Source organism: Pygocentrus nattereri, chromosome 16 (genome assembly GCF_015220715.1).
Source record: "Pygocentrus nattereri isolate fPygNat1 chromosome 16, fPygNat1.pri, whole genome shotgun sequence".
Lineage (NCBI taxonomy): Eukaryota > Metazoa > Chordata > Actinopteri > Characiformes > Serrasalmidae > Pygocentrus > Pygocentrus nattereri.
The window spans coordinates 22,398,524-22,424,122 of NC_051226.1; the positions used below are offsets into that span (position 1 = coordinate 22,398,524).

A 25,599-nucleotide genomic window follows, 5' to 3' on the forward strand; every position below is an offset into this window, starting at 1 on the left:
TTTTTTTTTAAACCTTATTTTGATTGATCGTTTCAGCTGTGCGTGTATCGTTGGCTGCTTGGTGACAGATATGATGTAATCGATTATTGATTTTGATGGAGTCGTTTAGGATTTCCTAAATTGAGAATATGCTATCAGAGAAGATAAAATTCCTAAAATAAGGAAAAGTTTGTTTCTGTAATAAAAATAAAACAGATTTCCCCCCCAAATCATTCAGCCCAACCCGTGCACATCACTGTTAATACATTTCTGTAAGTATATTAAAAGGTTATAGAGTGTTTTTGTTTGGTGTTCCTTAAAAGGTTTTTTTTTGTTTTTTTGTTTTTATAGCCTTTATCTTGTAATTGGGGATTTTTGTACCCCATGGGAGCCTACATAGCAACCAGAACAGATGCTCAATTTTGGTGTTATAGATAGGTGGTGAAAAACTGTCTGCAGTTTCTGATAAGGGTTTGTGGATCTACCCTGTAGCCATTTTATCTGAAAAAGCATATTCCCCAGGGTCAAAGTGCTATGATGATTCAAAAGGTCACCCATAATATGTAGTATAGCATTCTGCTGTTAGAATAGGTTCCGTTTTCTAGCTTTTTACTGTATTCACTCCTAATTATTTTCTACTGAGAACCTGCTGTTGATTTAGAAATAAGCATAACTGTCAAACTGTTATTCAAATTTGTAGCATCATCCACGCTCTTGCAGAAAGGGGTCTTAAAAAAATGTGATGCAGAGGTCAGTTTTTGGCTCTTGCAGATAAGCGCATTTCTGCATGTGCAAAGTATGTCAAGGTGTTTGAAGCTTGACCAGTTCTAACGGCTACAAAATGAACAGCATGTTGGTTTTACTTTGGCATGTGATTGTTTCATTCTATTGGATTTGAAGGCAAAACGCTGGTCACACAGTACAGAATTTACTGCAGAAAATGAAGGTATGCTACAGCATGCTGTGCCCTTGAGACAGGGTGTGTTAAAGCTACACTGCCATCAGAAAATAGGTTTCATACCTCCCAGACGGGGAGCATTTTATTCACACATATGCTGGTTGAGAGTGGGACTGTGAAAAAAGGAAAACAAAGATCTAGGACAGAAGGAACTTGCTAACATCGGAGATGGGGACAGTCCTGTAAATGTCAAGGTCTCTTTTTTTCCATGCCTCAACACTTTTGTTTCCACTTTTTCGTTTCATATTTTCATTCTGATATCTCAGCATTCTATTATTTATTTTATTTGTAGTGTTGCAGTGCTTTTGACAAATGTAAGGTTGCAGGAAAGCCATTTCTTTTTATACATGGAACAATGCTCGCTTGGTAGGGCTGTGCAAAATAACTACTGCCTCCTTTAGTACATGTGCTTTTCTTTGGTTTTTATTCTAGCCCACTAAAGTTGTTTTCAGCACAGTGTCCTTGTCATTCAAATGTGCTTGCTGTAAGGTGCATTTTTGTCCAACTATTTAACTTTTTTTAATAAATATATGTGCACCAATAAGGGAATTTTGGGTCAATTTTGGGTATTTTTCCATGTAAATGTCTGCTTATATATTTTTAAAATGGAGAAACTGGCAAAAGATTTACCTTTAGCATTACAATGAAATGTCTGATTTCTTTAGAGTATCATAAATGAGGTAAAACAATAAATAAAAGCCAGATGTTTTAGCATTTCTGGAAAGACACCATCAAACACTGATCAAATCTAAGCATCTGTCCAATGCCAATACTTTTTAAAGCAAATATCTGATTCCATTTGGAGATTCCTCTTGAGATGACTATTAAAACAGCAGTTAACTGGTACAGCACTGGATGCTGATGAGGACTTGTCGCTTTACACAAAGAATTTTCTCCTCATTGGACAATGTTCCATGTTAGTTTGTCAAAGAAAAATATTTCCATGGTTTCTGGGCCTGACTAACATCAGCTAGTAGTTTGCTATGCTACATCTGCCTTCTCAGTCCTTGGCAATATTAAAGCACTCTTTTCAGAGTGGCAAACTTTAATATACAAACTGCCTTTCATTCAGTCGTTAGTCTGTATTCCCTCTTTTTGCCTTTGCTCAAATAAAATGAATACCTGAATAGTGATCTCAGTATTTGAATACTAGTTTTTAAAACGGCAATCTGGAACTTGTGTACCCATGCACATCCATAATATATTATTCCGATATGATTCCGATATTATTGTGCATCATTACTTATAAATGTGAAAAAAAGTCGCTCACTGCTGTTCAGCATTAATAAAAGCACATCATTGAGTTCTGTGTTGATCATATTGGTATTTCTGGAATTGCCTGTACTGGCTCCTGCATGCTTCCTGATACATTTCAGTGCTGTATTTCGTTCATTCCTCTGACACAGAAGACAAATTTATTTCACAGTGAAATTGCGTGTGTAAATCCTTATGCATCCTGCCCATTTGAAACTCCCCGAGATCTCTCTTAAGTGGAACCATGCGGTGTGTTTCATGTCTTCACATTTTTATTGGGTGTAGCCTATCCCTTCTGCTGCATGAGGAATGCCTCATGTCATCTGAATCTTTACTGTTATGAGAATGCCGAACACAATGGGTTGGCTCCGCTGTCTCGGCCTGGGGTGACTGGCGCATATTAAAGAATTGGGCTGTGAATGGGAGAAAAGCTCTGGAGCCGTAATCCAACCTCTGACGACACTCTGGCTGCCATTCTTGTTCCTCTGCCCGGCACAATAGAGCTCCAGTGACAGGTATTGTGGTTTGAGCTTAAGCCTGGGGTGGAGAGGCAGGGTATATTGAAGTCCTGGAATCATTGGCGACATCATCCAGACTATCCCTTGTGGAATTTGGCCCAGCTTCGTTTTGCTTCATAAATCCCAGGCGCTCCCCGCCACATGCGGCCCTAGCCGCCATACCCCTCTAAAATTCCTGGTGGTGATGCTGGATCATGCAAACTGACTACAACACCAACAGCTGTGTTTCAGTGTTGTGAGCTGGGGGGTATAGGGGGGCCATATTCCCGTCTCTCTTTTGAAGTGATAAAGTGGCTTTCTCTGAGCCCCCCCACCATCTTCTTTTTTGAGTTGTACTTTTGTGCTTCTGCTTTGCTTTTGGTATTCATGCATTTTTCTCTCAGTACCTGAAGCGCTTTGATTCTTTGTTCCACTCTCCTTTTTCACGTAACCCACACATTACGTGGATCTCTTGATGCCTTTGTAAGTGGACCTGTATTCTACCCCAGACACGCCATGTCTTGTTGCTTTGCTTCGGTCTTTGCCTCAGCAGCCCTCTGCACCATTGTCAACCACTCCCCGTGCTTAAACGACCATGCGGGCCAGTGCGACAACCATGAATGTGCAGAGCTTTAATTCAGTGAAAAGACCTTTATTAAGTCAGACAAAAACTGAATTGACTGTAGACATCAAGGGAGCCAAAGTTGCTGAAAGTCCATACAGCGCATGTTTACTTATAGCTTTTCTTTCTGATCTGAAAAGGGCCAATAGTTACTGACTTAAACATTTGCTGAGTTTTAGAATTCCCTTTCATTCTTTAGTTTCCCACAAACCAGAGTATACATAATTCAGCTGCTCTTAAGTTGCACAGGCAGTTTCAGGTGGAACGGCCTGCAGCAGAAGCATGGCCCTGATGAGAAGAAAGCAGATAGGGTTTTTCAGGAATTTGGCACATGATCACAACAAATGCCCTTTTATAGCAGCTCATTGCTGCCTTCTCCTTAGCTATTTTGTCGACCAATTTGAGGTGTCCCCCACCCTACCCAGCCCTAAATACGCTTTATGTCCTCTCAGGGGCCTTTCCATTTCACCAAGTTCATTCCTTTGGTCAGTGTTGATGTAAATCCTCTTCAGTTACTCACCTGAGCCACATTTTGTATTGAATGCCTCATTTGAGATGAAAAGATGGAATGACTTTTGCACTTTGAAGTGCTTGAAGGAGAACGAAGATCACTTTTAAAGCCTTGGCTAATCAATGCAAGCCGCCACCATTATCCTGTAATCCATGCATCGCCTTTGTAAATTCCTCCCTAGATCCTCTTGGTATTCAGTGAAGGGAGCCCTCCTCTACTGTGTTCTCACGGCATCACTTCTTCAGCGATGGGATGAGTTTGGTTTTAGTAGTCATCTGACGGAGAGGAAAAAAATGCCTGTGTATTTTGTAGTGCTTGAAACTGTGGCAACTTAGCAATGAGTTGTTAGCCTAGTAAAATGAGCCCATTTTTTTGTAACTCATGGCAGTTGTCACAAATAAGGGCAGCTAATGAATAAATCAAGTCATTAATAGTTGGAGTGAATATGCTAGCAAACAAGATTTTGGTTTGTAGTAAATAATGATGAAAAAATTAAATGAATAAATCAAAACATTATAATGCTCTTGTAATGTGCTGTTGTGATGAAGTGGCTTATTATTACTACAGTGTTAATAAGAGTAAAAGAAGCGTTTTCCAGAACATGTTTATTTTTGCTTAATTCTTCCTACTTATAGTTTATAATGTACTAATGCAGCTTAACAAGCTCATTACAAGAGCATTATGATGTGTTCTTATGTTGAAATGTTACCAAATATCTTTCCCTGCTTTTAACCGTTTGCTCTGTTTGTGTTTTTCTCCCCCCCCACAGACTACATGAAAAGCTTGGCTAGATTACTTTGGGCATGACCCATCTGCAGAAATCGTCTCTGAAAGAACAGTTTGCCCTTCCAGAAGTCATCTTCACCCTACCTTCAGGCCATTTTCTTTTCCACGCTGGCTCTGAAGATAAGGACTTAGAGAGGGCAAAGCAGGAGGGGTGTCAGGGTGTCGGGCAGGGGGCCGCTGGCGCACGAGGGAGGGGCAGCGCACATCTCTGAAGGTGAGTGGGAGCCCACCCTCGCACATGCTGTCCCCTGCCCACACCGGTCCTGCCGCCCTCTGCAATGGTGACATGACAGCAGATGCCGCGGAGGACCTCAGCTTCACATTGCCATTTTTTTCACTGTCTTATCTGACCCATACAATAGACATTGTAAATTGCTTTTGAACAGACGACAGTGTGTATATACTTATCCAAGTGGCTGCAGGGTGATGATGCTGGTGTGTGGGCGCATGAGGCGGCTCTACCGGCAGCTCACGCTGCAGACCAGCCTTCTGCTGCTCTTCCTCTTCTGCATGGTCAGTGTACTCATCTCAGCCTACTTCCTGTATGGGGTCAAACGGGAGCTGGAGCCGGCAGGGGTCGGTGGGGTGGAGGGTGCAGAGGAGGGCACCGCAAACTGGGAGGATCCACAAGCAACCCCCTCCCCACCCTCAGCCAGGGTTCTTCCTGCAAGAACTGCCAAACCAGCAGATACGTCTCGCACTGACCCTGTGGTGCTGGTATTTGTGGAGAGCCTGTACTCTCAGCTGGGTCAGGACATCGTGGCCATCCTGGAGTCAGGTCGCTTCCGCTACCAAACTGAGATTGCCCCCGGCAAGGGCGACATGCCCACCCTTACGGACAAGAACCGTGGCCGCTTCACGCTGGTCATCTACGAAAACATCCTCAAATATGTCAACCTGGATGCCTGGAACAGAGAACTTCTTGACAAGTACTGTGTGGAGTATGGAGTGGGCATCATTGGCTTTTTCAAGGTGGGACGTTTAACATCACATTACATTTGCTTTATTGATTTGTAAAAATGCTTATTCCAATAGTTAGATGAAAAGTCATTGCCTTATTTTTGTTCTGTGAAGTATTGCCTTACTTTACTCCACTTACTTACTGGAAGCTTATACGTCACCACCTAGCATCATGCAGGCTGCATATTTTTCAAAATTTCTTTACAGTTCAGTCAATGAGAGTCATTCAGTGTGCTTTGATGTAAAATGGTGCAGGGTAGAGAAACCCAATTCCTTTGCAATGGTGAATCATGGGTCACAATGCCTGTAACAAAAATATAGAGAATATTCACAGTCCAAAATGACCTGTGAACTACTGTGAACTAAAAACTCTTGAGTTTTTAAATATGATGCTGATGATGGAAAAATAGTGTTAAATCTAAAAAAAAAATAAAATTTCATTGAGGATTATTTTGTCCTAAAGCACCTTGCGTGTACCTCTACACCATGAATGGATTGTAAAAGTATGTTTTAGACCAAAACGTAATTGTATAACTATCATAAAACGGTGTCGTCAAGTAGGGTATTTGTAACCATTTCACTTTCTATGAGGTAACGTGGATGCATTAAACACTTTGGACATTTGGTTCCTGTCAGAACCACTGTGGATATTACTGAAAGCGAGTTTCTTTACTCTGATTGAATATATTTATCTTAACCGTTTAGTGGAGAAATGTTGAAAAAATCAGTTGAACTCCTCTTGAATCATGACTCAAATTGCATCAAGTTCTGAAATACACTTACAAGTACAGGGATACAGTGGCTTCTGAGACTTTGGCATGCTGTTATCTACAGAAATGGGTGAAAAGCATGTCTTACAGGTATAAACTGTACAAGCTGCCATTTTGGAAGCATCAAATTGGCAGCATCTGACTGTCTAACACTGACCTGAAATGCACATTTATGTATTCTTCTACACCTTGTAGTGATAACATGACAAATGTATGATGTTTGTTACCATCATATAACTCCTTACCTTTATCTACAGTACATCAGTTAAAGGAAGATTTATTTTTGCAGTTTAAGCATCTCTGCGTTCAGATCTGTATTAGTGAAATCCACTGGTCTCCCTCTGCTGTGTTGGCAGTGTCAGACTTTTTTATAGTGAAAGTTGATGACTGTGTTGCCATAGGCCTTTTTTTTAATCACTTCATTAACTGGAGGGGTTGCACATGTGAATCACTCCAGACTGCAAATAATATATATATTTTTTAGTGTATATTGTGTATCTTTTTAAAGGTTGCAGTAGTGCCACTGCAACACTGATGAAGGTCGTTTAGCTTTTTCAGTTTAAAATTTGCTCTTACATTTTTTTGATGGGTCTAAGAATGGTCAATAGGCCGACAGCTAGAAGCTGCTATGACCGCGTTCACAATGCTTGAGACAACGGTCGTGTGTGTGTGTGTGTGTGTGTGTGTGTGTGTGTGTGTGTGTGTGTGTGTGTGTGTGTGTGTGTGTGTGAGTGTGTACTCTGAAATTAAGAGGCTTCTCAATTCATATTTTATAAAAAAGAAATGCATCAACATCATGGACTAGCGAGGTAAGTGAGACTCTATATTATGCACAGAATGGCTAGCAAGTTTTCCCTTGCTTTGAGTACACTAAAGAAAACAATGCAAAGGATATCTGGCATGTGGAGGCAATTCAGGTAATAAAAATATGTTTTACTTTATGCAGTTGACACAGTTTGTGTGTGACACTATATATCTTTATTGTTCAGCATTTCAATCCTTGCAATCCTCACTTTTATGAATTAAAAGTTTGATGTGGTATTTAAACACAAAGTTTCAAATGCTGTGACAAGCTATATAGTCAATCAATATTTGAGTTGGTTAAGAGCTTGTATGTCTCCAAACGCTGAGTTAATGTAACCTGCAGGTTGTGAGCTTATGTTGAAGAGCGATTAAATAACGTTATTTTCCTTCTTACCTGAAAACTTTTGTCAAATGAAAAATTAGCCAAAACAACTGTCATTCAGCTGATTTTGCTGTGTTGAAATTAAAATGTGATCAGCACGGTTTTAATTTCTATGTAAGGCTTTGTTTCTAGATCACTGATAGAAGCTTCTCATCTCTGGGTTCCTCGCTGGCTGGCGCTATTGCTGCTTTCTTTGAGGACGTTAGCCTTTCTTCCTTTCCAGGCTGTAAGGCCTCAGTGAGTGAAAGCTCTGAACATTTCTGATGATGGAGCCTAGAGGTGCACAGCTCAGAAGACTGAAACAGTTCCCTGTGAGGCGGAAAGTGGCTGCAGGTCCCCGTCTCTCACTCCAGTAATGTGGCGTGCCTAATTTCTTTCCCATCAAGTCTAGACTTGCACCTGTCAGTGCTACAGCTTAGTCACAAGCGCCCTCATCCCCCCAGAGTGTGGAGCTTCAGCTGCAAGCATGCATTACCATGGAGGACACTAGCGATTCAGCTTGTAATTACACATGGCTGTATCAACTCATTTAAGCCCCTCTTCGCCTTCCCATTAGTCCTCCTGCTTAATCCCGTATCTGTGTTGTTAACGTGTAATTGGAATAAACCCTCCTCTCTTAGCCAGCACTTGGGTCAGCATAATCTTCTGAGGCTATATTAAGCGCACAGCTTTCCGTGGATCTTCCTTCGTTCTCCTCACTCTTTTGTGGCCAATTATCAAACATTTTGCATGGATTGCTCTTTGACATACAGGACTAAATGGAGATGGGAAGCTGAAGTGGGGAAGCAACAAACCAGGAATGTTATTAGACTGGACAAAGTGGAAGGAATAATCAGAAAGTGAAGGAACTAGAAGTGTGTTGATTAGGGAACATGAATTGTGATCCAACACCACCTTTTTTTCCTTTTTAGTCATCACTAAAAACTTTAAATGAAAATTTCTTCTCCTAGATATTATACAATATCTATGATAACTAGGATATGTAATAGATATTTGCAGCATCTTTTTCACTTTATGTGCAATAAATATAACTCAGATTAGATCTCTCTTGATAAAACCGAAGTTATTTACAGCTACAGCTGTGCCATGGATTTGGTTATCAGTGAGGATCTCAGGAATATTATTTAGAAGCAGAACATACTACTTTGGATAAGCCAATAAGCAGCAAACTAACAAAAATAACAGCAATGTTGAAAGCTACAGTTCTCCTCAAAAACAAGACATAACACAGTGGTATGGGGGCAGGGGGGCTACAGTCACAGAGCAGTGGTCCTCGCTGAATGTCACTGATGGAAATTGGAAATTCTATTCATCTTATTTTTGTGCTCTCTCTGCATTCAAGTGATTTTCATGTTCAGTTCCTCTGAAGCCTGTTTTTTATGAAAATAATGCTAATGAATTAATGAAAGTAGCAAATACATTCTGATGAAGCTCATGTCCACTCGGGTTAACGAAAGACACTAAATGGAAAAGCCTGTCTTTAGGATCAAATTTTGGCAAATAAAACAAATGTATTAAGTTGTGATTAACTGCACAAAATAATGTGTTCAGTTTATCATTTTAATTTACTTTGACAACAGGAGTAAAATACATAACTCATATGCAAGATATAAAGTTGACTGTTGTGGGCTACCATATGGACCCTTAAGGGTTAAGGAGAAATAGGATCTATGAAAGAACTTACATTCAGGTGGCTCTGTGTAAGCCTATGCTCATTGTCTTCATTGTACATAAAGTGCAGTTCATCATCATTTGATCCACCTTCACATGGTCTGCTGGTCTGAGCGGGTTAGCAGAATGTGAACGAGTGGCGACTACACAAGCATCCCAAGACTTTCAGCCTCGGGGTACCAGTGAACCTCATTTAGGAGGAAATACCATTTAGTTGCAGTTTGATGAATGAATGAAGAAAAATGTAAACTTTCTTGAACTAATGAAAGTGAACTTTTTTTCTCTCTCTCCTCTCCCTGCTTTGTCCAATGCTCTTCTAAAGGCCAATGAGAACAGTTTGCAGAGTGCCCAGCTGAAGGGTTTCCCCCTCTTCTTACACTCTAACCTGGGCCTGAGAGACTGCAGTGTTAACCCCAAGTCTCCCCTGCTTCTCATCACCAAAGCCCTTGAGGTGGAGCGCGGACCTCTGCCTGGGGACAACTGGACTGTTTTCCAGTCCAACCACTCCACATACGAGCCTGTGCTGTTGGCCCGAGGCCGGGTGGCTGAAGCTGGGGGTCCACCTGGTCCCGTGCATGCGGCAGTGGTCCAGGACCTGGGGCTTCATGACGGCATCCAGAGAGTGTTATTCGGGAACAACTTGAACTTCTGGCTGCACAAACTGGTGCTGGTGGATGCGGTCAGCTTCTTGACAGGCAAGCGGCTGTCTCTAGCACTAGAACGCTACATTCTGGTGGACATCGATGACATCTTTGTGGGCAAGGAGGGCACACGAATGAAGGTTTCTGACGTGAAGGTGGGTACTAACAGTCCAAGTGATAAACGTGGTTATATGAATATGATTTTTTTTTTTCATTTAATTAATTAAAATAAGGCATGTGTCATTTGAAATAAAAATTGCAGAGTTTTACAAAGTAATTTTTAAAAAGCTCTGAGGACACAAGCAGCTGATATGGAGTCAATATACAATATGAAAAGTGGTGGCAACTAAGTGGAGGTATACAGGTGAAATAAGTATTGAACATGTCACCAGTTTTCTAAGTAAATATATTTTTAAAGGTGATATTGACATGAAATTCTCACCAGCTGTCAGTAACAACCCAACCAGTCCACACATGGAAAGAAATCCAGCCATAGATGTCCATAAATTTAAGTTATGGGTAATAATGAGAAATGAGACAGGGAAAAAGTATTGAACACATGAAGAAAGGGGTGCATAAAGCCATGGAAAATCATGACACCAGCTGAAATCTATCAGTAATTAGAAAGAAATCCTTCCACTTAGTGCAAATTAATATCAGCTGGTTCAACTGATAAAAAGGTGTCTCGTTACCAAGGTGTCACACAAACATCTCATGATGGGTGAAACCAGTGAGCTCTCGCAAGACCATCACAACCTTATTGTTGCAAAACATACTGAAGGCATTGGTTACAGAAGAATTTCGAAACTACTTGAAGGTTCCAGTGGGCACTGTTGGGGCCATAATCCAGAAGTGGAAAGAACATCATTTCACCATAAATCGGTCACGACCAGGTGCTCCCCGCATGATTTCAGACAGAGGAATGAAAAGAATTAACAGAAGAGTTGTCCAAAAGCCAAGGAATCAGCAGGTACAATTGTTTCAAAGAAAACAATAATTAATGCACTCAACCGCCATGGCCTGTGTGCACGCTTACCACTCAAGACTCCATTGCTGAAAAAAAAGCATGTTGAAGCTTACTTAAGTCCAGTATACTGCATTTTTAATATGAGTATAAAATCCCATATGGGAGAGTTGTTTGCTAGGAGGCTGTTTGCCAAAGCGTTTATGGAGGCGGGCCATAGCATCCTGCCCGGAACAGTCCTGTGCGACGAAAAACGTCGGCCTGTCCACGTGCGTTTTTCCAGCAAGTCAAAGAGGCGGTGTGAAAAATGGAAAAAAAAGGAAAAAAGCTCACACCCCTGCCAGCAGCTCAGTACAGTAGTGTGAAAACCAAATGACATCATAGAGCAGTAGCCCCAAGAAACGGAGATGTCCTTGACAGCCTGCCCACTCCTGTCCTCCTCCTTTCTTTTGTGTCTTGTTCTCTCTCTCTCTTGTTCTCTCTCTCTCTCTCTCTCTCTCCGTTGTTTCGCTGTTTTCTGACTTTCTCTGCTTATCTCTCTTTCTCTCTGTCGCTTTCTCTTCTGGTCTTCTGGCTCTGATCCTAGTGCATACAGAAATAGACAAAGATACACGGGTGGGAAAAATGTTAAAAATGTACAGAGAGAAATATGTATGGAGCACAAAAAAAAAGAGAGAAGAAGAAGTGAAGACTGGGGAGACGAGGGGAAAGCAGCAGGCGCCCAAGTCTCTCTCTTCTGCTTAAAAAGAAACTCAGAAGTAACACCCTGAAGATGGGTAAAGCTCAACCAGCATCACCATCGATCAACTTCTGGCCCAAATGACAGCCCCTTTGTCGCTGCTTCTCAGACCAGACGGCTTTTCAACCCTCCTGCCTCTGCTACTCTGCATCACCTACTCCAAATCCCCCTGCCCCCTTTCACTCTCACAATCTCTCTCTCTTCCACCACCCCTTTTTCTTTTTTTTTGGTGACTCTTTGTTCAAAGGGCATCCAAAAAATAGCTGCAGGCATGAATATTTCAAACCTGCACAGCTTTCGCGTATTTGTTTTTGCTATTTCTTTTTTTTTTCCCCCCCTCTTTCGCCCCCATTCGATCCTACTTGTGGCTTTGGAGCAGCCCAATGCAAGTGTTTGAGAGAAACAGGGAATAGAGAGCAAACATAATCAAAGCCTTCCTGTCTGTCTGCAGACCTCCTCTGTGTTAAATATGAATTGACTTTTTTTGATCGAGTCACGCGAGTGGAGGAGGCAGGCAGAAAAAAACAAAAACAAACCCTGTAAACAAATCGGACGAGAGGCATATGCAAGCCTAAGACTCCCCCACCCCACACACATCAACTCCCAGCACAAGAGGCTAGGCTACAGCTGTGTGTTAGTCATGTGTGGATGATTGTGGGTATATGTGTTTGTGTCTTCAGGGTGTTTTGATGGTCTATATGTGTGTGTGCTTGTTTTTAAAGATTTTTTTTCTCGTTTATCATTAAGGCCCTGCTGGAGACACAAAATGAGCTCCGAACTCATGTACCCAATTTCACTTTCAACCTCGGCTTCTCTGGAAAGTTCTTTCATGCAGGTAAGAAGGTCCTATTTAAGGTCCTAAATGGTTCTTTGGAGACATCAACCATTTTTGGTTCTGTAAAGAACCTTTCAGTGCATGATTGTGCAAAGATCTGTTGTTGTAAATGAAACGGTTTTTACAACAATATTAAAAAGTGTAATTTTCAGATTGCAAGAGCTGCAGTTTTTATTATAGCCTGTATTATCAACAGTGTTGTCTTAAGTTTTAAGTGGGGAATTGTAACCTAATAACATTGCGCTTGGGAACTGCATATAGATGAGTTAGATCAGAAGCTGCCACAGAATTTAAGAAAAAAAAGGTAAATAATATAATTCTTAGAATTCTTAGAATAAATCTGATTCATTGTTATCTGTCATTGTACAGGACCACCTAAAATGTACATTTTTAAATCAAAGAAAATCTAATCTAAGCATATACTTTTAAGATTCTTTTTTAAGGTGTTAAGTGGCTCTCAGCTCTTCAGGAAAAGAATTCCAGACCTTCGGGCCATAATGACTAAATGCAGCCTCCCCACTCCTCAGTCATGTATTAGGGACTTTCAGCATATTGTTACCAGATGAACTAAGTGCCAGAGTAGGAACATATCTGACAATCATTTCATTAAATGTAGAGTGGTGACAGACCATAAAGATGTTTAAAAAAACCATTAAAAGAATTTTTAATGCAATTCTAAAAGACACTTGTAACCAATAAAGTAATTGAAGTGCTGGTGTAATGTGGTCCCCCTTTTTCTTGTGGGTCGGGACCCGAGCATCTGCATTCTGAAGGTGTTTGCAGGTACGCAAGCGAGCTTTTGCATAGGCCAGATAGGAGATCATTACAGTAGTCTAGTTGAGATGTAATAAAGGAATGTAATAAGCTAATGAGTTGTTTTGCAGATTGTATGTAAGCCAAACTTATTATCAAACAAAAGATATGCTATGAGTTCATTTATAGTCAGTTCATTTATATCCAAAGACTTGGTGTGTGATGGGATACTTTACAGTTCAAACTCAGACAAAGAATAATTTGCATATATTTATGTAGAAATGTATGAGTAATACTGATAATTCCTTAAACCAACACTGAATACTGTATGCGATGTCAGATCTTCAAGAAAGCCCACACAGATCTATCTTGATTAGTACGGCTTGTAGGATGCTATAAAAATTAGATTACCTACATTTGCAAACATCCAGGAGGACGAGTTCTCACTGGTCTATAAAACAGCAAAGACAAATGATACTAATGTCTCTTCAACACCATGTTTGAATAACACCCACAAGAAATATTGCTTATATTTTTGTGATGTTTGTAGAAAAACTGTTTCTTTACCAAGAAAATATGTGATCAAAGTTTGCTATGACTTTCGTAGAAACTTGGAGACTAGAAGTAAACGCTGCTCCTTTGACACAAACCAGCTTGACTGCGACAGAGTGCTGTCATACCTCTGTATGAATGATCACTTCTACACAGACTTAGGGTTGAATGAATGCATTTTTCCATTTTAATTTCACTTTTTAACACATTAAAAATACCACATAAAAAAACTAATTCTAAGACGCAAACCTTAGCTTGCTAGTTGCATCCTAATGTCTGCAGTTCTTCTATAGCTTTTCTCCAAAGAATCCTCCCTGGAGCCTTTATTTTTAAGAGAGCATCGCTTAATATGAGGAAGAGAATGTCAGTGCCCTTCATCTAGCAACCTTGAAATTAAGTGTTTGTGTGGTGTGGTCCTACTTTTCAGGCACTGATGAGGAAGATCTGGGCGATGACCTTCTTCTGTCCTACAGTAAAGAGTTCTGGTGGTTCCCGCACATGTGGAGCCACATGCAGCCTCACCTATTTCATAACCAGTCGGTGCTGGCCGAACAGATGCTGCTTAACCACAAGTTTGCCGAGGTTAGACTGAAAAAGAGAATCCACTGGTACATGCGGTTCATCAGGATGCTTGGGGAGATGTATAAGCTTTGTCTGTCTTTAGAGGACCCAAATGTTATCTAGACTTTAATTATGATTTGTAATGCTTATTTTCTTAGTCATGTAGCATAATCTCTCTTCACTGTGAGATTTTCAGTGAACACATTTTGCTCTCATTTGTCTTCACATTCTGCTCTCGCTCAGTTTAAACTTAGTGACAAAATTAAATTTACACAGTTTTCCTCGTACCTCAGGCTAGTCAGTCACCCAAGATATGTTTGGTGGATAGACTAATGTGGAGGCAAAATTTAAGCTTCAGGCTATCCACTGCGTCATTTACTGGCTGGATAACTTCAGATTTGAATGTTTTCAGAGCAATGAAAATTCGCTATGCTCTGTCCCATGGTTTATCTTTAAATGCTTAATTAAATTTTATGACTTTAAGTCTTTGCTGGCATTTCTCACCTCAAATACTACCATTATAGATTTTGCAATAAGCATTTTTACTTCGGCATGTCTCGGACATGATATAATTCCACACTGTCTGTAGCTTTTTTCAGTTAAACTCCATATCAAGCATCACTCAGTAGCTCACGTGTGCTTCATAGTGTCAGTATTCTCTATTCCTGATACTGATACTATAGTTATTGTTGATAACGAGAAACACAGAAAAGAACCTTTCTGATCATGTATCTTGAAAGTGTCATGAACTAATCATAAGTTTTTATGCCGGAATTAGTTTTCTTTACAGACATATTGGCCTAGGTTTTTATGTAATTAATTCATTCATAATTATGTCTGTGTGTATGTGCATATGGGTCATCAACATGATATTTTTTGTGCCCGGGTCCATTATTTTCCCAAAAAATAAACACATGGCATGTATAAAATTATTCAACAATACCTCTTTTATGTGAAATAATTTTAGTGCAGCCATATAAAATCCATATAAAAAGTTTTTTGCCTCCAAAAGTCTAAAAGTGTCAGGTAGTGCAACAATCTGACTATGTGTTATGTAGATTATCAAAAAATGTGTTTAGTTATATAAAATGTATAAAAAAGTAATTTAGTTATATAAAGTTCTAAATAAAATAGTTTTGGCATGATTTTATGTTTGAAAACAAAATAAAAACATTTTATCTTTTGTCCACAAGTCCTGAAGTGTCAGACAGCATATATACAAATTCTTTAAATACTAATAGATACTAATAGCTAAAAATATAAAATAAATAAATAAAAAGAAAGAGGCAGGCTGGCTATTTACTACAGTGACACATGCATAATTAGAGGATGCCATTTTGGTGTAGGTGAAGCAGTAGCCTTCAAATGCAGCGTGTGTGTACATTGTGAAATTATGACACAGCTTGGCCAGACGACAAATTATAAATTATCCAGTTGCTTGTTCAGAGCAAAAATTGACAGGTTCTGATGCCCCACCCCTGCTTGCCTTGGTTTGAGGTGATTGAGACATAATTAGTGGGTTATAAGCTTTGATTACTTGTTGGCTGTTGTAGCCATATAACTCCATATAACTCCAAGACTAATGAAGCAGCCTTCAGACATCAAACAATTCTTGTCTGTACCTTTACATATTTAAAACTGTGTAGATAAGCTTGTTTTTTAGCTGTATCTCTAATGCCTGATACTTATTTCCATCTCTCAGGACCATGGCATCCCCACCAACATGGGCTACGCAGTGGCTCCTCACCACTCTGGTGTCTACCCCATCCACATGCAGCTGTACGAGGCCTGGAAAAAGGTGTGGGGCATCAAGGTGACCAGTACAGAAGAATACCCCCACCTCAAACCAGCCCGCTTCCGCAGAGGCTTTATCCACAGCGGCATCAGTGTAAGCTCATGTTCTTCTTACCTCAGAGCGGTCTGTATGACCTAGTTGCACAGCGATTGCATGACACATACCATGTCAGAATGTGTGTATATACATCTCGCTACTCGTTACTGACTGCTGAAAATATACTTGCATAACTGTGTATAACTAAATATCTAAACACCAGTTTGTACAATAGGATGCGAATTTAAAGACACATTCCATTCGAAATGAAAAATGTGACCATTGCTGCATATGATGTAAACATGTATACTCGTCTCCTACAGCATGCAAAAGAGTTCAATAGTAAGATTTTCTAATTTAAAGACTAGGAAACAAGAATGCACCACTGTCACTTTCCTTTCTAATATTTATACCGTTCTATGCCATAGTTATGGTTATATGTTGTATTAGTGTAATGCATGTTGTGTATTTTAGTGAGAGAACACAAAAGGATTCAAAAGCATGAGTTATGTTAAGCTGATGAGGGCTGAAATGCAGCACTACAGAATATTACATAAAATGATCTGTCTTAAAAGATAGTTTTAGGCTGGAATGCCCGATTAAAGGGAATTCCAACTATTTATTTGAATAATTATTTTGCGCAATTAAATGGTTAAGATGTAAACAGTCGTTTTGAGTGGTTTGATGTGAAATTCTCTGTTCTTGAGAAACTTACCTAATCAGAATTGTTTACAGTGGTGGTGATAGGAACCAGATGTCCGTTAAATGTCTTTGACAGCTCTTTCTCTGAAAGTTTCCCAAAATGTTTTTTTTTTTTTTTTTTTCCCCTGTACTATTTTACCATTATTACATATAAAAACTCAGAAGACATGTAGGCTCACTGGTCATTTTGAAAAGTAAATGGCTGTATTTGGCTGGTAGCATGTAAGTTGTAACCCCTGGTTCATATCACCACCACCACTGGTGAGTTAATCTAAAATGCATGTTTTCATCAGACCACTCTAAATGACTTTGTTTACATTTCAGTGACTAAGTTATAGAAGAAAAAAAAAATCCCCTTCAAGAGGGCCACACAGTTTTTAAAAAATACTAAAAAGTAGCCCCAATCTAAAATAATTATGCAGATCTAACTCCCTTTGAAGATCCTCACAGGTCAAAGTGTTGCATGTACTGTCAGTTTTTCTTTTAAAGTGGCTCAGCGATGAACTCTTATCTGGCTTGGACAGAGCTGTATACAAACCCCTGGCTATTCCATTTACTGTTTGATGTTGGAATCCCAGGAGGAGGTTATGGGCAAACCGTTTATGAAGGCACTAAGTTTTCATTTTTGGTTTGTTTTACCATTTTTGTTTTGCTCCAGGGCACAACATGAAGCATAAAGACTATAACAGAAGTCTCGTTTGAGTCATGACAAAGCATCAGGAGTGTGTTTGCTTGCTGGCAGGCCTGGGCCGTTAAACAGCGTCTAGGGATTAAAGAAGGATGACTGAACTAAATGGATACCTCTGAGCACAGGCCTAAAAAAGGGAGAGCAAGAGCCAGAGAGAAACGTAACAGTGACCTGAACCTTTCACAAAGTGTAGTTTTCTCGCTGGAACATTTTCCTAAAGGTTATTCTAACTAATCTGCAATTCAAAATGCCAAGCGACTCACTGTCTATTATGACACTGAACAATTAGCATAGCAGCCGAGAGCCGCCTGTGATTTTTCTCTGTGCTGCACTATGAACCCGCTTCTTATTACTGCACTGAGGTAGAAATAATATTGATGTCTTTTGCTCAGACAGATGTATAGTTTAGGAAGTGCTGAGACTGGCACATTGAGTCTGCTATATGCAGCCATTTCTGTTTATTATTTATTTATTTACTTATTTTTATTTACTTATCTATTTATTCTGTCTGGCAGTTGAGTGTGATGTTGTCACAGTGATGTTAATTCCGACCCTAACATGATGGCGAGAAATATTCACAGGGAACTGGGCTGCCTTGTCTCTGAAGTGCAAACATTGATTCCCCCCCCCCCCTCCCTCTCTTCCTGTTCTCACTTCCCTCTCTCTCTCTCTTTTTTGCCATAATCAGCAATCTTCTGCGCTCGATTGGGTGTTTCACCCTGCACAGCATTTGTGTTCATATAAGGGGAGGAAAGCAAGGAGCTGGAAAAGGGGGAATTAAGTGGAAAGTGTAGTTAGCCTAAGTATTAAATAAACATTAAATTTGCACACATGTTTAAGCAGTACAATCAGCCTCCATGAACTTAGTCTAACTCCAAGTCCGACTCTAGTCTCTATACGTTATCTCTGATGGAACGTTTTCAGATCCCTTTATTGTGCTTAAGCGACATATTTTGAGGCTGAGGTCACTCAGTTTCCACTCTTGTTTCCAACCCGGCCCAGAGCAGCACTTAAATGCTATTGCATATTGTGGCTAACCAAATACGTTTTTTCCACCCTAATTTGTCATGGTGAATATGGGACACAGAAGCTTCTTTTGTCCAGCTTTACAGCTGTGTTTTGCCTGAATTTATATAATTATATAAAGAGGTTGAAGTGGGATGTGTTGGCTCATGTTTTGTGGATTTTTCCATTCTGCTTTAGATGTGGTTTACAATGCAGGCTTTTCTGCTCCTCAGGTGTTGCCCAGGCAGACCTGCGGCCTCTTCACCCACACCATCTTCTACAACGAGTACCCCGGAAGCCCTAAAGAGCTTGACAAACTCATTAATGGTGGAGAGCTCTTCCTCACGGTGCTTCTCAACCCTGTAAGTCTCAGAGTTAAAAAAGAAAAAATCTCTAAAATTCTAATTTACCCAATTTTCCCTTTACCTCAAATGTAGTCTATCAGCCAAAACATTGTAGTATTTGTATTGTAGTAATAGTATGTGCAGAGTAGTCAATAATCAGATGTATTAACGTAACACATGTATTAACGTTCTTGACCTGTTTCCCAGATGTAGATTAGGCCTTAAGGTGAACAAGATTTTTTAACGATGAAACGCCACTGGTGTTTCAGTCTAGTCCAAGACTATATTCAATCCATGTCCACAAAACTAGCCAGTAGTGTCAGTATATGAGTGAGTGCGTTGTCGCTGTCCAAAGCATGTGATTGTTTTTTTTTTCTTCCTATTATTACTTTTCTCCATCATTGAGCATGGCAGCTGTCCTTTTACATCATGTGAAAATGTCAGGATGAATAATGACAGAAATGCTCCAAAATGTCTTGAAATAAAATCTCTTTTCATTAACTTCCATTGAAAGTAAAGCATACTTTTGCCCTTACACCCTAGTCTTCAAAAGTCTAGAGCTACTTCGTAATAATTGCTGTTATTTTATTTAGTAATAACTTAAACAGTGTGAATTGAAATTCTATAAGCTAGACACAGCACAAGGTATTTTAATGTTTTATAAAAAAATTCTGGAACGTCCAAGTTATTCAATAATAAATGACTTACTATAAGTATCTATTTATAGTCCTTTTTTATGTTCTTCCTAGCTGCTTTGAGGTTTGAGCACCTTTTTTCTAATGCATTCTGGACAATACTTTTATTTTAACTTCAGTCTTCTGCAGCCTTTTTTGTAGAATTTTGTAGTCATTTGCAGCTCTGTTCATCTTTCTGGAAACAACTATTTTCACATTCCTTCAAATTAGTTAAGACCTTTAAAGTTGTAGAATAGTACTGCCATAATAGTCATTTTATATATGCACAACCAATATAGCACAGACAATGGTGAAAATCTTTTGAAAAGCGATTCCAAACTTTTGACTCGTAGTGTACATGTTGGTTGTATATCTCATATTTGACTTAAAATATCTAATTGTTTATTGCTACGTAAAGTATGTAAACATATTCAAATGTTTATGGTTTTTTATAACCATGTTACCATCTTTTAAGGTTGATGAAGCAAGTAATAGATAGTAATGGAAGTGTACAACTATTTATTAGCATCATACAAACTGCTGTAGATCATCACACACTTCCCTCAAATGTTGAGTTTAAGATGGCTGGAACTAATGTTTTCGGCTGTGCTGTATACTTTTGTCCATTGTATAGATAACAGTATGTTGCAGTGTCAGCAAGCACATAAGCAAGTCTGTTGGAGATTACTTTAGGCAAGTGTCTGATGATTTAGTCATGCTGTTTGCATGATGCTCATTAGGGAGGTTTAATCTGGGCCATTTTGAAACATTTTGGGGCCCTGAGTGAAGTACTGTTTGTGAGCCCCACTCAAATGTTATTTTGTATGCAACAATGAAAATAAATATTTTTAAAGGGGAATTCCACCATCCACTGAAATTGTCTGTAATGAAAGGGTTAGAGTCTTTCAGGCTGATTTGATTTGAAACATACTATAGAGAAACTTTCTGAGGCAGAATTGTTCACAATTTTGAATCATTTATTGTCTCTAAAATCTACATTAAAGAAGGCTATTTCACAAAATTGAGTGAGGAAAGTGAGGAAAATGCTCTCTGATGTGACCCTTTTAAGATAAGCAAAATAGGCAAAATAGCACCCGAAGAAAACTTTTTTTCTTAACCAGTGTTTTATCCCTTGTGTGCTGTTGGGGTCTGTGGAACCCATTTTCAATGTTTACCAAAAGAAAAAATCATGCAATTTATTATTATTTCGACCTCAGATTCCCTGGCCTCATTTCTGTAAGGAACTTATAAAATAATACATTTTCAATTACTACTCCTACACATTTATATTATATGAACACACAGGAAATAAAAGTGTGGAGATGCTGTTTCACTTCACTCTGTTCTCCTCCTATATGGCTTGCTGTGTGTGTGTGTGTGTGTATGTGTGTGTATGTGTGTGTATGTGTGTGTATGTGTGTGTATGTGTGTGTATGTGTGTGTATGTGTGTGTATGTGTGTGTGTGTGTGTGTGTGTGAGGGTGGACAACATGGACAGGCTGCTGACTGGCTACAGCTGCTAAAGAAGAACCTTACACTGGCCACTTGTGATATTTCAAACAAAAAAAAAAAAAACTCAGACATATTTAAGTTCTTGTCTTTTAGAGTAAATAACATTGGTGCATTAGTGCTTTACACATTATGAACCCTGGTTCTTATCACCTCCAAGGTGAAGAAATCTGCATCAGTAAATTTCTCTAGAATGACCAAATTCACATCAAATCACATCAAACTGTTTACATATTAACAACTGAATAATGGTGAAATTTTGTTTCCCTTTCAGTTAATAAACGCTAAAGCAATTCTAATAAAACAATGATTAACATTCAAGAGAAGCAGCATCTTTAAATGGAAAAAATATGTATTAAAAAGTCTCTATAATTAAATTATAAATTTCAAACTATGTGTGCATGATTTCTGATTTATTGATTTTGTAGAAAAAATGTCATCACTGATATCTTCTAAAAATTATACCTCCCTGTGGCTTGTTGGCCTTAAGCATGTATCTCCAATGCAACCAAAGAAGTACGAATGTCTTGGCTGACTTACTGCATTTGGGATAGGAGGAAAATTTTGTGAAGTTAATTTTTTGCTTCTCTGAAATATTGCTCTAGTGTACTGTTGTGAGCTTTGCCATGGGTGAAGTAGATACCTTCAACTTTCCACATCTGATCTTTTAAAACTGCGAGAATAGCTCAGCAGTTTACTTGAAGGACCTTATTTGATGTTTCTCATTCCTTTGACCTCAGATCAGCATCTTCATGACCCATCTCTCCAACTACGGCAATGACCGCTTGGGCCTGTACACGTTCAAGAACCTGGTGAAGTTCGTCCAGACATGGACCAACCTGAAGCTACAGACCTTGCCACCTGTGCAGCTGGCCCAGAAATACTTCCAGATTTTTCCTGAGGAGAGGGACCCCATCTGGCAGGTGAGGGAAGGATGGGCCTCTTGATGGAGTTGGAAATGGGTTGAGGTAGGGAGCGGTGCTGCTCTAATATGTAGTGCTCACTGGAGGATTTCCTGATGACAGTCTCCATGACATGTGCCTTCACTTTGACGAACACAGAGTGAAAATGGCTTTCCATGTCGTTTGCCAGCAAAGCCGAGAATGCTATTTCTGAAATCATATCTTCCACACTGCCTCGCGCTGCCAGCAGAATTATTGAAACCATACTCATATCTCATTCGCTTGCTCTCTCTCTCACATGCAAACTCCTCTCACTCCTCCCCTATTTCAGTTTATCCTACTCCCTTATTTCTCCTTGTCTCCCTCTCTCACTCTGTCTAACTCCCTTGTTTCCTTTCACCCTGGGAAAGAGACAGAGACAGTGACTTAGAGCCCTAAATCCCTCTTTGATCCTGCTTGTTTCCTGTCAAAGTTGAGGTCCCATCTTTTCACTCTGTTCTCCAGTGTTCCGGAGATCGCCCTGGCTCTAAATAATCTCCTTTCCTCTGCACTCGCTTTCCCAAGAAGTCCACAAAACACTTTTTTTTTGTGAGAATCTAAAACTTTTTTGTATTTGCATGAACATTTGTTCCATAGAATGTGGTGCTGTTTATTATAATAAAAAAAATATTAAAAAACAATAGCTACATTCCTGAAACCTGATTGGCTGAGACACTTTTGAAGCCGCAGATATACAGAGGTATGACCCCACACATCAAAAACACTGTTTTCAGCACTGTATTCTTTATGAAAGACTATATCTGTTTCAATTATGTCACTTTCTTGTGTGCAAATGGATCAACAACATATTCCTGCTTCTCTGTGGGAGTGATGGTGGGGAATTAAAAGAAAAGTGACTACCAGTACTGAAAAAAAAACATGTTAAAGCAACAAAAAATAGTTGTGGACAAGCTGCCCAAGGCGAGGAAGACGAGGAAGAAGTTTTTCCTCTTTGAGAAGAACAAATCATTGAAAATTGTTTTTCAGGACTCCTCACACTACACTGGTGTACCCTTTTAAAGTTTTTTATAGATAAGAACATCCGCTAAAAATCTAAATGTAACGTTTATAGACTCGTGTAGTTGTACTCGGTCCTTACCCGTGCTCTGTGAAAACGTTAATGAAAAAATTCAGTGTTATTCTAAATATATATCTCATTGTAAATGAAACTATTTCTTGGTGGAAGATGTTTATGTGATGATTATTATTATTAATTAAAGTATTTTATGTTGTCGCATTGAAATCAATAAGCACGTATATTGTGTTGTTTTATACCCCGTACCTGTGATAAAATCACAGTAATTCAAAACCTCTCTTGACTTAATGCTTTGTTTTATTAATATATTAAAAATGTGTTGAACATTGGTCTATTTGATCAGTTTTAAAGGCAAGCAGCCACTCAAGGTATATTGTTTTTATAAACTGGCTTTAAAAAAAAATCATAATAAAGTACAGTTCAGTGATTTTGGTTAGTGGGTGGGTTATTGCTTTAACAGACAGCATTAGCAGTCCAAGTGTGTGTCTCACTTTGACAGTGGTGTGTACTGAAGCAGCACTCTGTTATTAGTCCAGCGGTGCTAGCCATAACAGTTAATCTCCTCAATACAGCAGACAGATGTTGAACATGAAAGAGGCCTATCCTATGCATGGCCATTGTGTTGATCTGCCCATGCAGCATTGGCAGTAGATTACATTACCGCCCGTTAATCTGCACACCTCAGTCCAGATGTGCCCACTTTAGCTGCAAAGAGTGCAGATCAAGCCTGTGGATCATTAGGGATTACGACTCCTGTCTGTCCGTGATGAATGAGATCCTTGAAGCGAAGCTTCTAACACTCTAGGCCACGTAAAGCTGCCGATGTCTGGATTCTCTGTTTTGGTCTTGATTATAAATCTAGTAAGGTTTTTTTTTTTTTGAGGGATGTTTTTCTAGCCTGTGAGAAGCTAACCTTGTGTTTATATAGGCTGACTTAAGATGTTCTTCAACATGTTTGAAGATGTGAGACGCTCAATTTGTTTATTTTGATTTCCACATATAACAGCCACCCTGTTTACCCACACACCAATAGAATTCTTGCATACAGCCAAAAGGTGGAGAAAAAGTGGCAGCTGTTATACTGTTAACAGCAATAACTCCTGGTTAACAGCAATAACTCTGCAGGCCAACTCTGCGGTTTATTGAACTTTAATGATAGGCTGTCCCCTGCCAGATATGAACTCTGACAGATTTAAACAGCCACCTATTTGTATTGTAAAGCGCCTGCGTGCGCATGACTAATGCTCTGTATTGGCTTGTGCCTCAGTTTGTTGTGGTTTTGTGAAGTGATTTTGTCTTGAGGCTACAGTCTAAGTGGTGCCTATGCCACCCTATAAACTTCCTGTCTTTCTGTCTCTCCAACAGGACCCCTGCGAGGACAAAAGACACAAAGACATTTGGTCAAAAGAGAAAACCTGTGACCGCTTTCCTAAGCTGCTCATCATAGGCCCACAGAAGACTGGTGAGTTTGACCCTCCACCTATTCTGTGCATTCTTCAAGCAGGCATACATTAGCGCCCTCCAGCTGTCATTGGCCACCACACATTCTCAGCCACATTGTTGGAACAATGCTCCAACTGTTTTAAGGCCTCATAGCCAAGATCAGCACTGTATCCCAGCAGATTCCAGCAGCCCTGCACCTGTGAATCAGCAGATTAAACCTCTGATTGGCTAGAGAGCAGCTTGGGAGGTTTGGAGCTATGTTTTACCATTGTTGGGCTGCACACGTGGCAGTGACTCAGTCATTTATGGCTTGTCAGCCAGCAGTTTTATTTCATTTACTGGATCAGTGCAGAAGCAGGCAGGCAGTCAGTCTCAAGGCCTTTTTACTGCAACTTTCACTGCTCCCCGGTAAATGGGAATTCCAGGTTTACTGCGTCGACTAATTAAACTTCTAAAAGATGTCTTAAGGGAGCAATAGCCCACTCTCTGAGCGAGTAGTAAAATGGCTGCGTTAATCTTTTCAGTAAAAGCCGGATTAAGGGGTTGGGCCTGGAAATGAGTTAAGGTTTTTTTTTTTTGTTTTTTTTTTTTTCCTTTTCTTAAAACACTTTGTAATTACCTTGGTTCCTTTGCTAGGCAATTAGACGCTCTAATAAGACAAAGCTGTTTTGTATTTTTTTTAACCATTTTTCTCCTAATCACATGGGCTTTCCCTATCTCTGTGCTCAAATCAAAAATTAAATGGGAGTAACCAAAAAACACCTTTCATGTTCTGAAGTAAAACATTCTAGGAAATTATCTGTGCTGCATCTTCACACCTGGCTGTTGGTGTTGTGTATCTGTTCTACATATTCCAAATCTGAGCCATTAACTCTTTTGACTTTGTTCCAGGAACGACAGCTCTTTATCTGTTCCTGGGTATGCATCCTGACCTGACTAGTAATTATCCAAGTAAGGAGACTTTTGAGGAGATCCAGTTCTTCAACGGTCGTAATTACCACAAGGGCATTGACTGGTATGTGTCCTCTCTCTCTCTCTCTCTCTCTCTCTCTCTCTCTCTCTCTCTCTCTCTCTCTCTCTCTCTCTCTCTCTCTCTCTCTCTCTCTCTCTCTCTCTCTCTCTGTCTCTCTCTGTCTCTCTCTGTCTCTCTCTGTCTCTGTCTCTCTCTCTCTCTCACAAAATGTGTC

The 25,599-nt window shown here is 39.6% G+C and overlaps 1 protein-coding gene across 2 annotated transcripts in view; it reads left to right on the forward strand.

Annotated features, from left to right (window-relative positions):
• ndst1b (N-deacetylase/N-sulfotransferase (heparan glucosaminyl) 1b) overlaps positions 1–25,599 on the forward strand; it is a 96,470-nt gene that overhangs the window by 61,195 nt on the left and 9,676 nt on the right. For both annotated transcript variants that reach the window (XM_017704440.2, XM_017704441.2), the window contains 9 exons: positions 4,591–5,579; positions 9,517–9,990; positions 12,286–12,373; positions 14,106–14,260; positions 15,942–16,127; positions 18,699–18,827; positions 21,733–21,915; positions 24,335–24,431; positions 25,304–25,427. In XM_017704440.2, the coding sequence (XP_017559929.1) occupies positions 5,034–5,579; positions 9,517–9,990; positions 12,286–12,373; positions 14,106–14,260; positions 15,942–16,127; positions 18,699–18,827; positions 21,733–21,915; positions 24,335–24,431; positions 25,304–25,427 (1,982 nt within the window). In that variant the 5' untranslated portion in view covers positions 4,591–5,033. The remainder of the gene's footprint in view (positions 1–4,590; positions 5,580–9,516; positions 9,991–12,285; positions 12,374–14,105; positions 14,261–15,941; positions 16,128–18,698; positions 18,828–21,732; positions 21,916–24,334; positions 24,432–25,303; positions 25,428–25,599) is intronic.